The 12,490-nt window shown below is 39.5% G+C and overlaps 1 protein-coding gene across 1 annotated transcript; it reads right to left on the minus strand.

Moving 5' to 3' along the window:
* Positions 1-4,431: 4,431 nt before the first annotated feature.
* Positions 4,432-12,077, minus strand: LOC108699550 (extended synaptotagmin-1-like). The gene is made up of 19 exons (XM_041573092.1): positions 12,028-12,077; positions 11,443-11,487; positions 11,055-11,090; positions 10,683-10,817; positions 9,928-10,001; positions 9,706-9,778; positions 9,411-9,500; positions 8,843-8,898; positions 8,624-8,744; positions 8,314-8,475; positions 8,087-8,169; positions 7,659-7,707; positions 6,736-6,825; positions 6,550-6,645; positions 6,365-6,436; positions 5,684-5,770; positions 5,429-5,575; positions 5,084-5,256; positions 4,432-4,881 (listed from the first exon to the last, which is right to left on the minus strand). Exons 5-19 carry the CDS (start codon positions 9,996-9,998, stop codon positions 4,689-4,691), a joined length of 1,563 nt encoding a protein of 520 aa, XP_041429026.1. The 5' UTR covers positions 9,999-10,001; positions 10,683-10,817; positions 11,055-11,090; positions 11,443-11,487; positions 12,028-12,077; the 3' UTR covers positions 4,432-4,688.
* Between the last annotated feature and the right edge of the window lie 413 nt (positions 12,078-12,490).

The raw sequence follows: 12,490 nt of genomic DNA on the forward strand, positions 1-12,490 counted from the left end.
TTCAGTGTAGTTAATTCCCAATGTATGCTAATATCTGCTTTAAAAATGTGGTTCACCTTTAAGTTAACTTTTAATATGTTATAGAATGACTCATTCTAAGCAACCTTTCAATTGGCCTTCATGGTTTCTTTTTTTTTATTTTTATAGTTTTTGAATTATTTGCATTCTTCTTAAGACTGTTTCCAGCTTTCAAATGGGGGGGGGGGGTCACTGACCCCATCTAAAAACAAATGCTCTTTAAGGCTACACATTTAGGGGCATATTTATCAAGGGTCGATTTACGAATTGAAAAAAACGTCGAAATTCAAATTCAAAAAGACCAACTGAAATTAAGTCAAAGTTTTTTTTGGTCGAATAGGTCCGTTTTCGATTGAATAGGTCCATATTTTTCCCCCAAAAAACCCCTTTGATTTTTCAAAGTCCACCAATTGCCTCTAAATGGGTTCTAGGAGGTCCTCTATAGGCTAAAATCGACCGTTCGCCATCTAAAACCTGCCGAATTGCTAAGTCAAATTTTTGATAAATTTTGATTTCCGAATTTTTTTCAAAGTCTAATCGAATTAGGACTATTCCCTAGTCGAAGTACACAAAAAAATAGCTTGAAATTAAATTTTTTTTTTCATTCGAAAATTCACCTCAACCTTTGATAAATCTGCCCCTTATGGTTATTGCTACTTTTTTATTATTCATCTGCCTTTTCAGTCCCTCTCCTATTCAAATTCCAGTCTCTTATTCAAATCAGTGTATGGTTTCTGGGGTAATTTGGGCCCTAGCCTCCAGATTGCTGGTTGCAGATTGCCAACTGGAGAGCTGCTGAATAAAAAGCTAAATAACACCACAAGTAATGAAAACCAATTGCATAGTCTCAGAATATCACTCTTTACATATTAATAAAAGTTAAGCCTGTGAACAACCCCCTTTAAACAGAGGCAGCCAATGTGACGTGCAGATCAGTCTTTATATACAGCTCTGCACACAAGCTCATCCCTAAAGCTGCCATCTTGGTAACAGCAGCATGCAAGTCTTTAAGGGCAGCTTTGATCACTGTCTGGTTCCTCATGCCCACTAATCATTGGTGTTGCTTCAAACCTGAGCACATTCTAGTAGCAATCCAGAAAGAATTGTTCCCAAAATTGCAAGGCACACAAGTGTCAGCTGCAACATTTACTTCTATGAAGATCACTGGATATACAGTATATCCTCAGTGCCAATGTTTTCACCTGTATAACTAAGACTGACAGGCAGCCATATTGACTGGTTGCTCAACCAATAAAAAGAGCAAACAATGAAGCTACTGAAGTTGCATCAGAAAGCTAAAACAGCCTCTATTACGTTAGCCAAACCCACCTGAATTCAAGAAGTTCTCAGACTATTTTTTTTGTAAAGCCCCCTTGAAGGTTAAACTCTCGGAGGGACCAATAACAAATGTTCCCTTTCACCTTCATGCTGAGCTTCCAGGAGTCTCTAGAAGAGCACATACATACAGGGGACCCAGGAGATATAGGGGGACCCGTGAGACCCTACTTAAAGGGCACCTGGGGGGGGCATTTAAAAAAAAAAAAACTATGGTTATCCCCAACCAGAATGTGGCTCTATTATCCCGTACCTTTGTTAGGGGGATAATATTGTTAGCGAACAGGTGCCCTTTAAAGAGCAATTTCAATATATATGGGTAAAACAGGATCTCTGGATATAAATTTGCTGTGGGGCCCAGTAAAATCTAGATTCACCACTGCTTTAGACTAAGTACTCCCAACCTCAAGATCAGGACGGGATTGCTGTACAGTAAGTGGCCTGCTAATGCAGTTTTTCCCATTATATTTAGGGGCCCATTTACTTAGCTCGAGTGAAGGATTAGAAGAAAAAATACTTCGAATGGTCGAATAGGCTACTTCGACCTTCAACTACGAATTGAATGATTCGAAGTAAAAATCGTTCAACTATTCGATAGTCGAAGTACTGTCTCTTTAAAAAAAACTTCGACCCCCTAGTTCGCCACCTAAAACCTACCGAGGCCAATGTTAGCCTATGGGGAAGGTCCCCATAGGCTTCCTAACAATTTTCTGATCGAACTAAACTCCTTCGATCGATGGATTAAAATCCTTCGAATCATTCGATTCAAAGGATTTAATCGTTCGATCGATTATTCCTTTGATCGCTCGATCGTAGGAATAGCGATAAATCCTTCGACTTTGATATTCAAAGTCGAAGGAATTCAATTCGCCAGTTAATTAACCCTCGATATTTGACCATAGGTAAATCTGCCCCTTAGATTAGTATTGAGGCCATGTGCAAAGGTATGTTGGGTTTTACTCAGCACATTCCATTCTCCTTCCTTCTGAATCTCTCACATTGCTACAGTTAAACCTGTTTGTTGGGTTTTTTCAAGTCATAAATCAAAAGCCTTCGGGAATATACCGCACAACAGAAGTCAGGCCAGCAGCACAGGCGGGATATGGCTACAGCGGACATTTCTCTGTATAATACAAATACTGCCCATCTTTATTCATTTAAAGTCTTCATTTGGAAACTCACTGGTGAATGTGAAAATACGACTACCATAAAATAAAAATGATTTAAATGTGTTTTTGCTTCCTTTATTTTTCTATGAGACCGAATGTGTTTACAGATGTACAATACAATGTACAATAGCAACAAAGCTGCACAGGGATAAAACGTTGCTCTGTTACCTGCTAAATGTGTTCTCAGTTGGTAAACGTTTGACCATTTAAAATTGAAAAATGTGACCTCTGTAAAGACTAGGAAAAAGACTAGGTATTAATGACAGAGCATCGTTCTATTTTTCAGTAGATGTAAGGCATGAAGATCCAAATTACAGAAAGATCCTTTATCTTGAGCATTCTGGATAACAGGTCCCATGCCTGTACACAGAGGCCCAAGAGGCCCAAGCGGCCCCAGTGAGTAGTGTGTGTCTTACAGCAGCCCCTCTGGCACATGCTTGAATCCATAGCTTGCCAGTCCAGGCCTGCAGGGGTTCATGAATTATACCGTTGTATCTTTAAAGCAGCAATATGGCAGCTGCAGTCCTAAAACCATTGGTACAGTCAGTGGTTTTTCTTCAGCCACCTATTAGCCACCCCCACTAAATTATTGGTAACACCTGTGACTCCCCCCTTTTTATTGGCCTCCTCATGGTCACAGGGTGAACTTCCTCCTTCCTTGCTGGGAACCTAGTGAAAGAAATGGAAGTTTGTTTATGGCCACAGTTACGAGCTTAGGGATGGAGCAAACTCTATGGTTGAAAAAGCTGATTGGCTAATGGAACCTGTTAGTATTGAGTGACTGATCAACCAGCCATAGAATGAGGGTCACACTTGGACCAGTAAAAGGATCAGTTCAATGTATCTATTTATGAGTATGTCACAGATTAGTACAGATTCCCATCCCTAAACATAAATACAGAATGGGCCTTTAGATTGCAAAAGTGTTCTGCAACCACAGAAGTAGAACATTCACAAGTGAGCCACTAGAGCATGGATCCCCAATCTTTTGAACCCATGAGCAACATTCAGAAGTAAAAGAAGTTGGGGAGCAACACTAGCATGAAAAATGTTCCTGGGGTGCCAAATAAGTGCTGTGATTGGCCATTTGGTAGCCCCTATGTGGATTGTCAACCTACATTGAGACTCTGTTTGGCAGTGCGCCTGGTTTTTATACAACCAAAACTTGCCTCCAAGCCTGGAATTTAAAAATAATCACCTGCTTTGAGGCCACTGGGAGAAACATCCAAGGGGTTGGAGAGCAACATGTTGCTCATGAGCTACTGTTGGGGATCACTGCACTAGAGCATAGAGTCTGACTTGGGGGATCTCGGCCCTCCACAGCTGCCGCATCAGGGGCCCACACATGCACCTTCAGGCCCCCACCACCCCAACTGGCCCCACAGACTTCTTTCTTATAATAGGAGTCACTAACCCCAGCTGCCAATATCAGAGTATCACTCTCTACACCAGGGGTCCCCAAACTTTTTACCCATGAGCCACATTCAATTGTAAAAAGAGTTGGGGAGCAACATAAGCATGAAAAAAGTTTGCCTCCAAGCCAGGAATTAAAAAACAAGCACCTGCTTTGAGGCCACTGGGAGCCACATCCAAAGGGTTGAAGAGCAACACAGCAGGTCCAGTTGATTTGACTTATTTCTATAGATGAATGAGAATCTTCACAAACATATAGCAACACGTTGCTTACGAGCCAGTGGTTGGGGATCACTGCTCTATACCATACCAAGAGTTAGATTTAACAAACCCTTTAAGATTTTATACTTCTACTGAGTGGTAAAAACTAAAGACCCCAGTATCTAGGGTTTCTGGTGGGTGTAATAAACAGTTGTTTTTGCTAGAAAACACATTTTATTAATTATATTTTTATTATTTTATTTTCTATGCAATCATTGTTACAGAGTAACAAAAACATAAAAAAATTGTATTCAAAATATAATTGGAAGATGTAAAAAATGGCACAACTCCTCTCTAAAATCAGGACAATTTAGGTATTGTCCAGTTGTCAAAAACGCCCCTGATCCACCCAAAATCCCTCCCACTATCAGGGGCTGTAATGACATAATAGGTGCAATTGGAAGCGAAGCAGTAATAATCTCAAATCTGCCATCTTTGCATTAGTCGAATTAATGTAGAAAGTCACTTGGACGTTGAATGGCGCCGTGGAATTCATTTGTTGCAGACAGTTCTTATTGCTCGTAGGATTGCCTTTACTTTCTGCATTATTGTCTTCTTTGGTTGCTCCCCTTTTTCCCCAGCTTCTTCAGAATTTGTGGAAGTTGCACGTACATTTGTCTGTCTCCATATTTCTGGTTGTTCAGTGTCACTGGTTGTCTCTCCACCAGTTGCTGCTTTGGGCAGTCTAAACAGAGCATTAAAGAGAGTCATTTCATTTGTTCATTCAGTAAATACAGAACTTTCTTCTACTAATCTACATAGAAGTCCTCTTTGCCCCATAGTAAGTTAGGTTGAAATAAAGACACACGTCCATCAAGTTCAACCCTTTATTTTTTTCTTTAACCTGCCTAACTGCCAGTACTGTCCCACAATACAATACTCCTTACCTCTCTGGTTTATGCAGCTTTTTTAAATTTTTCCTGAATGGGGGTCTTCTCTTTATACAAAATTTGGGGGCAGCTTTTGGCTTATTCACAGTCTTATGTTTAGGCTGTTGAGAGCTGGAAACTTTGGATTTCTGATTTTCATAATTTCCAATGGGTAAGGGAGTAACCAAAATCTGTGTGAAAAAAAAAAGATTGGATAAGCATTTAGAGAAACACGTCCCACAACCACAGGCCAGGCCCCTATATATGTTATCCATATGATATTTCCCTTTATTATAAATCCATGTAACTATTAACACAGATGGAAATAATGATACAAAGTTACAAAAGAATCCTTTCACTTACCTTCAACTCGAGTGTAACCCGTAAAGCACCACAAGGTTCAAGCCGACCGAGCTGGAACCAGTCTGTGATAGTGAGATTTTCTGCCATCAGGAGCCTACAGATGGGCACAGATACAGAGCCCAGGGATCCATGATACCGGTCTTCTACCTGCAAAATACAGAGTGTTAGGGAAAGAGGCTAACAATGCACAAAGGAGCCTTCTGACCATCAGTTACAGGTGAGAGGAGGACAACTGTGCAGGATTTTTCTACTCACCATCAACTGCACTTCCTCCGTATAGGGGTCCTTAATTAGGAAGCTGAAAGCCTCGTTCCATTCTGGATCAGTGGTGTTGATATGGTACTAGAAACAGAAATACAGTCAAAATGGAAAAGAGTAAGTAAGGGAGCACTAACAGTATATATGCTATTATTATGCTTTACATAACCTCAAAATAATCTGTAGCGCTATACATAGAAATGACATATCCCCATGAACCCCTACTATTGTGGCCTTGTGTTTTTCGCTCTCTCTCCCAGAACCACCTACATATGAGAAATATACCACTATTCGTCTCTAGCTTATGCAACTTGCAGAAAGCAAGGGACTTCCAATATTCTGCAATAATTGGGGTTTGCAGCACTTTCTGTGCTACTCAAGGTTTGAGAGATAATTATGTTTTGCCCCATGTGATCACAGAAAATGACTATAACATTGTCTAATGTTAATGATATAAAGTCATTTTAATATATTTGGTAATATCTGAAAATCTATAACTTTAAAATTAATTTACAGTATAAAACTTGGCTTTTCCCACTGCCCTTTAGCTGGTGTTGTTGACTATAGCTTCCAGCTTTGGTTAATATAGGAATGCTGTGAGTTGTAGTATCGGAATAGAACATGTAGTTAAGAACCCAAATCTACAGGTAGCCAGGTATCATATATATAAAGCATTACCAAGGTAAATTTAGTAATATCCCGGACACTGATTTTTATAAGGGTGGTTGGCATCTTGTTTCCAACGGTCATCTGTAAGACATGAAAGAAGAACATTAAAATAAAGTAAAGGGTCTAAAGATGAACACCAGAAAAAAGAGAAATGACAATGCAAATTGTCAATGCAGTGGTTCATTAGTACTGACCTTAATGTCCCTGGCTCTCTTTACATGCACATGGAGGACCGCTGAGGAAAATTCCTTTATCTGTACTGGCTGAGACATCTGGTTCACCAGCAGAACCTGGGAATGGATAGACAAGTTACATTGAGCAGAGAGCCGAAGGTACCTTCCTTTCTCCAAGCAGCCAGAGAAAAGGAACACAGACATTACCTTTCTAAGCTCGGCAGGGTCAGAAGCAAGGTTGAGCAGCTGACTCCTAATGTGAAGCCTTCCAGGGGCCGCGTTATCAAATGGGAGCCACTAAAAGGGACAGAGAAACAGAACTCAGTGAGGAAGTCAGTTCACAGGACAGTCATGCCCAACCCAGGGTTGGAAACTCATGGCTTCTAAATCGATACTTAAAAAGTCCCTCATGCTGCATGGTTAGTTAGCAGAGAATGATGATATGTTCTGTATGGCTACATACCAGGGGTCAGCATCCTTTACTATCAAAAGAGCCATTTTGCCCCCTCTTCCACTAAAGAGAAATAGTCTGGAGCCACAAAACATAACACAGCTTATAAACTTTTAAAAGTTTTAACCTTTTTTTAATTTTAATTGCTACAACAACAGAATACAAGAAACAGAAGTGCAGTGTGTATGTGTAGGCCTACTTTGAAATAAATTAAACACTGAATAGCCCTATTAAATACTAGTGTTCTCATCTGTTTAATGTGACTTCTCCATACTGAATTTCCCTCTTTTGTCTTGAGTGTGTGACCGTGGTAAGGACCATGATGAATCATCTTGCTGCGGCTCGGTCTTGTCTGTCATTCCTGGGACGTCTATACAGCCCTCACACCTTCTGGATGTTTCCTGAGTGTGCGACCACGGTAAGCTAACCGTTAGCTTACCGCAGTCGCACATTCAAGAAGCCGCCAGCAAGTGCGAGGGCTGTATAGACGACATAACAGGTAAAGCCACAAGACCGAGCCGCAGCAAGCAGGATGAAGAGCCGCAGCAAGCAGGATGAAGAGCCGCGGGTTGCCTACCCCTGCTACATACAAACAAGTGCTATTCATGCTAATTAACAGGATGAAAAAATCTCAGCAACAGAACATGCAATTATAAGCCCCGGCATAAACATTTCTTACTATATCAAGGTTAGCATCTTTCATGGCCTCTTTCACGCTGATTCTGCAGCTAGACACGGACAGAAAAAAAGAGCTCAGTTACTTAAAGGAAACATGAATTTAAAAAGCCAAACTCAGGCACCATCTTCTGTATCACTGAATCACTTTGCTGATGGCACCAATCGAAAGCTCTTCGTCATTGAACTTATAGTTTTACAAACAGGGATGTTTTTCCATTTCCATGACTGCAGGGAGGGGGGGTAATGGAGGGCAGTAGATGGGAGTTTTGTTTGTAGTGAGGTTAGTTCTCTTTTAAGAGCCTCGGGAGAGCAGTGCCTTCATTTTATAGAGAAAAATACAAATGCAACCATATAATGTGATCACCTCCCACCAATCCGTGCCTGCCTGTTGAGATGCTAGGAAATGATAATTATAAATATTCTACTCACCTGCCCAACAACTCGTCCTTGAACAATCTGTCTTCAAAGAGTTGGAATACAATCTCTTGCTCTGGGATGTCGTTAAATGCCATCTGGGAAGAGAACATGGAATGAGCTTAGAGCTTATAATGTGTGGAACCAGTGCTTGAATGGTACCATTTGTTCTCCAGCTTTTCCTTCAATATCTGTATAATATCTGTAATTTGTGTGCATGTAAATGTATAAGCAAGCCATACCTCAAATGCCTGGTGCCATCTTGGATTGAGGCTGTTGGTGGCCACACTTGTTCTTGCTCTTTGCTTGGCACTGCTTATGGCAACGTAAGAATTAAGGGTTCTTGCTGTGAAGTCCTCGGTGCTAAAACCCTCAGCTTCCAATATGTATATACGCAATATATTCTGCAAAGTAACAAAAGCTCATTAAATTCAAGATAAAGCCCATGACCCAACAGCAATAAGCAGCCCAGTGCCATACTATGCCATGTGTAGCAACCAGTAACAAAGTAATAGTTAAGTATTCAGCACTGATCTGAATTCTGGGACTTACCACTGTCTTTTTATAGTTCAGATCTGTAGCGTTGAAATTGAGGGCCATTGGGAATATCACAGAGGTTGGCTTAATGAATAACATTCCTAAAAACTCTATGAACTTTTTGGTTACAAACTTGCTGTAGGGGAAGAAAAGAAATCATAGAGATGAGCACCATTTAATCATTCATTAGAAGACATATATAAATGCAGGGAACATGGCAAAACAGGTACTTACTTAATAAAAGAGAGGTTGGCTAGTTTTGAAAAGTCCGTAAATGTTATATGAATCTCCTGCAAAAAAAATCATATTGATAATATTAAGAGGGAGCGCATAAGCTGCATATTACATGCTTATTGTCATGTAATCACACACATATTAATAAACAGAACTAAACGAAGGAAGAATTACTAGAGGAAAGGTCTTTGATTCAACCTCGTCTACTAAATGACTGATTTTACAGATACATGAAATTCAAAATAGAACAGCCTGCACCCATTTATGTTATTACTAATGTGAAAGAAAATACAACTTATAAAGGGTAAACGTTCCTTTAAATGGCCCCACATTATCTCTCCTCCCCAAAACTAAAAAATAGCCTTACTAGTGGAAGTGGCTAATTCATCTTTAGTGACTCCATATCACTGCCAATCTGCTAGTCAGAAAGCCAATGGTGTGGTAGCAAATAAACACCCCTTTTAAGATTTCCTCTTCTTTTTGTTACCATTATTTTCCCATGAACCCCAAATGTTTCATTGTATCTGCCTTTCCCTAGAGCAACAACTTCCACTTATTACTGACTCACCGGTTCTTCAGAGAAGTAAATGACCATTGCACCAAAAAATGGTGGTCTGTCCAGGATTGGTTCGAAAATGACTCGGGTTTTTCCATTCAACTATCAGAGAGAAAATGTTATATAATTACTCAATGCAGGATAGAAAAGGTAACTTACCCAGTGATGTACCTCCACAGGCCAGGCCCTCCAACAAAAGGATTTTTGGGCCCCCAAACCCTGAGGCTCATGCACCTGCCAGTCACCCATGACTCACATGGTTCTTTTTGCTGGGAGACTGGATTTGTACATTATGCCTGCCACTTACCTGCACTCTTTTTACTTCGAATCTGAACACTTCATTTGCAAGTGAAAATCTCAGCAGTCCATCTAAATAAAATCTGCAATAAACAGGAAAAGGATTATTTGCCATGCAGATGATTTGTCTGTGCAATACAAGGGACTGGATAGATATGACTGTATATAAGATATTGGAGCAAAGGTGTGCGGAACTAGGCACAAGATCATAGGTTCCATGCAAGCAACTTACACAAATTTCAGATCGATGGAGAGGCGCTTTCTGTTCTTCGTCCAATCTATTGTCACTCCAGTTATTTTCATGGCCTTAATAAAACACAGGGGTATTAGAGGGTGTGGGCCAAAAGTTCTCTAAATGAGATTCTTAATGGAACAGAGACCCAATGTGGCTATACTATCGGAAGGAAAGGGTTTAGGGTTTTCCCATTATATCTGTAAATATTCCCTTTCTGAGTTGAACTCAAGCTATATACATACAGATATATACATACTAATTTGGCCAAATAAAATGCATTTCAAGGCAAAGAATATGCTGTGCTTTTTACCAAACACTATACCTACTAGTTTATAATAATGTGCAATAGGCTTTTACCACCTCTTCAATGTGATTGGTAATTAACTTGTACCACCCCATTGATGGGATCGGCTGGGATTTCTTTTAAATACTTGTGTACATTTATTTTAGCCTATGAGTAAGTGCCCATACGTGGCACAAAATCAAATATGATAATTTGAGACATGTAACAATAAACTAAATATATTTTACACTACAACAACTGCTCTTCAGTTTCTCTACAAACTGTTTGGTTCCAGATTGGTACCAGTTTCCAGTTTGGATTGTCTTGTCCCCCCTTTGATGAAGGTCTGGGACATTTGCACCCGGACCAAACATTCTTAGTGGTAAGTTATACCCTATTCCTTCATGTATGCCTTAGAGAATATGTTGTGGGCCTCTTACTGAAGGGAGTAAGAAAAGGGGGTACTTACCTTTTTACCAACGTCGACATGGTGTATCTTTAAGGTCGAGAGCAGGGGGAAGTAGATGCTCAGAAATTTCTCACAGTCATATTTAATGAACTTATTTAAAAACTGTGAAAGTTGTGGCCAGCTATCAGTGATGACCTGGGGAGAGATTGAAACAAATGCAGCTAGTGAGTTGGTACAATTTATGGCAATGGAGGAATTTGCAAAATCCCCAAAGGCAGGCAGAAATATGTCAGGCACTCAGGCAGGTAACCAGCACCACCAGTCAAGATCCTCAGCAAGCAAAGCCAAGGGCAGGATCAGTCACCCACAGACCCACACATGCACAGCTGTACCCACCCACAGTACCCACACAGTATCCAGCATGGCTCTTACCCTGTTCGCGAATCTGATCAATTCATCACTTATTTCCTGTAAATTTGGAGATAAAAAGAAACATTTTAGGTTTCATATTTAATTATTGTACTTTCACGTTGATACGAACAGCCTATGGGACAAGATAAAAACGTATTCAGATGCTTCTCAGAGCACTTTTGCTATTTACATTTTTTTTCTATTTTTGAATATTTCCGAGATATTTTAATACCTACTGCTAATATCAATTGTATGGCTTAACTGGGGTTAATATTTGGGGGAGGGGGTAGAAAGTTACCATGGCGACAACTACATTCATGTCATCATGGAATCCTAAGATTTGCCACTGACATATACACACACATGTACCAGACACAGACACACAGAGATACAATATACAGTCCCTTACTATAGATTCATCTTCAGATTTCTCTTCACAGGAGACATGGGGGTCCTGCAAATTCAAGAAAAAAGGGAGGCCGTTAGACTTATAAATACATAAATACAATAGAATAAATATTCCACAGTTTCTAATCATTTTAATGATTTTGTTGCATTTTCAGAGATTTCATTTTCATGACGACAACTACGTTGATATCATAATGGAATCCTAAGATTTCCCACTGACACACACACATGTACCAGACACAGACATACAATATACAGTAAGTCCCTTACATATGCATTTGCGTCTATTTGGGTAAATCAGATATAAAAGTAGTAGGTTTGATTTTATTTATTAATGTATTAATATTTATTTCCATTGTGTCAATTCCCTAAGTTGGTGGGTGTGACTATTAAATTTGTATTTGACTTCTAATCATTCTGTTTGAATTTTTACTAATCATTTTAATGATTTTGTTGCATTTTCAGAGATTTCATTTTCATGATGACAACTACGTTGATATCATAATGGAATCCTAAGATTTGCCACTGACATATACACACATGTACCAGACACAGACACACAGAGATACAATATACAGTCCCTTACTATAGATTCATCTTCAGATTTCTCTTCACAGGAGACATGGGGGTCCTGCAAATTCAAGAAAAAAGGGAGGCAGTTAGACTTATAAATACATAAATACAATAGAATAAATATTCCACAGTTTCTAATCATTTTAATGATTTTGTTGCATTTTCAGAGATTTCATTTTCATGACGACAACTACGTTGATATCATAATGGAATCCTAAGATTTCCCACTGACATATACACACACATGTACCAGACACAGACACACAGAGATACAATATACAGTCCCTTACTATAGATTCATCTTCAGATTTCTCTTCACAGGAGACATGGGGGTCCTGCAAATTCAAGAAAAAAGGGAGGCCGTTAGACTTATAAATACATAAATACAATAGAATAAATATTCCACAGTTTCTAATCATTTTAATGATTTTGTTGCATTTTCAGAGATTTCATTTTCATGACGACAACTACGTTGA

Source organism: Xenopus laevis, chromosome 8L (assembly GCF_017654675.1).
Source record: "Xenopus laevis strain J_2021 chromosome 8L, Xenopus_laevis_v10.1, whole genome shotgun sequence".
Lineage (NCBI taxonomy): Eukaryota > Metazoa > Chordata > Amphibia > Anura > Pipidae > Xenopus > Xenopus laevis.

Coding starts and splice junctions, on each gene's coding strand:
- LOC108699550 (XM_041573092.1), bottom strand. CDS start 9,998: ATGAAAATAACTGGAGTGACAATAGATTGGACGAAGAACAGAAAGCGC. Junction 6,437..6,549: donor AGAGAGCCAGGGACATTAAG/GTCAGTACTAAT, acceptor CATGTCTTACAG/ATGACCGTTGGAAACAAGAT. Junction 5,771..6,364: donor ATATTACTAAATTTACCTTG/GTAATGCTTTAT, acceptor TTCTGTTTCTAG/TACCATATCAACACCACTGA.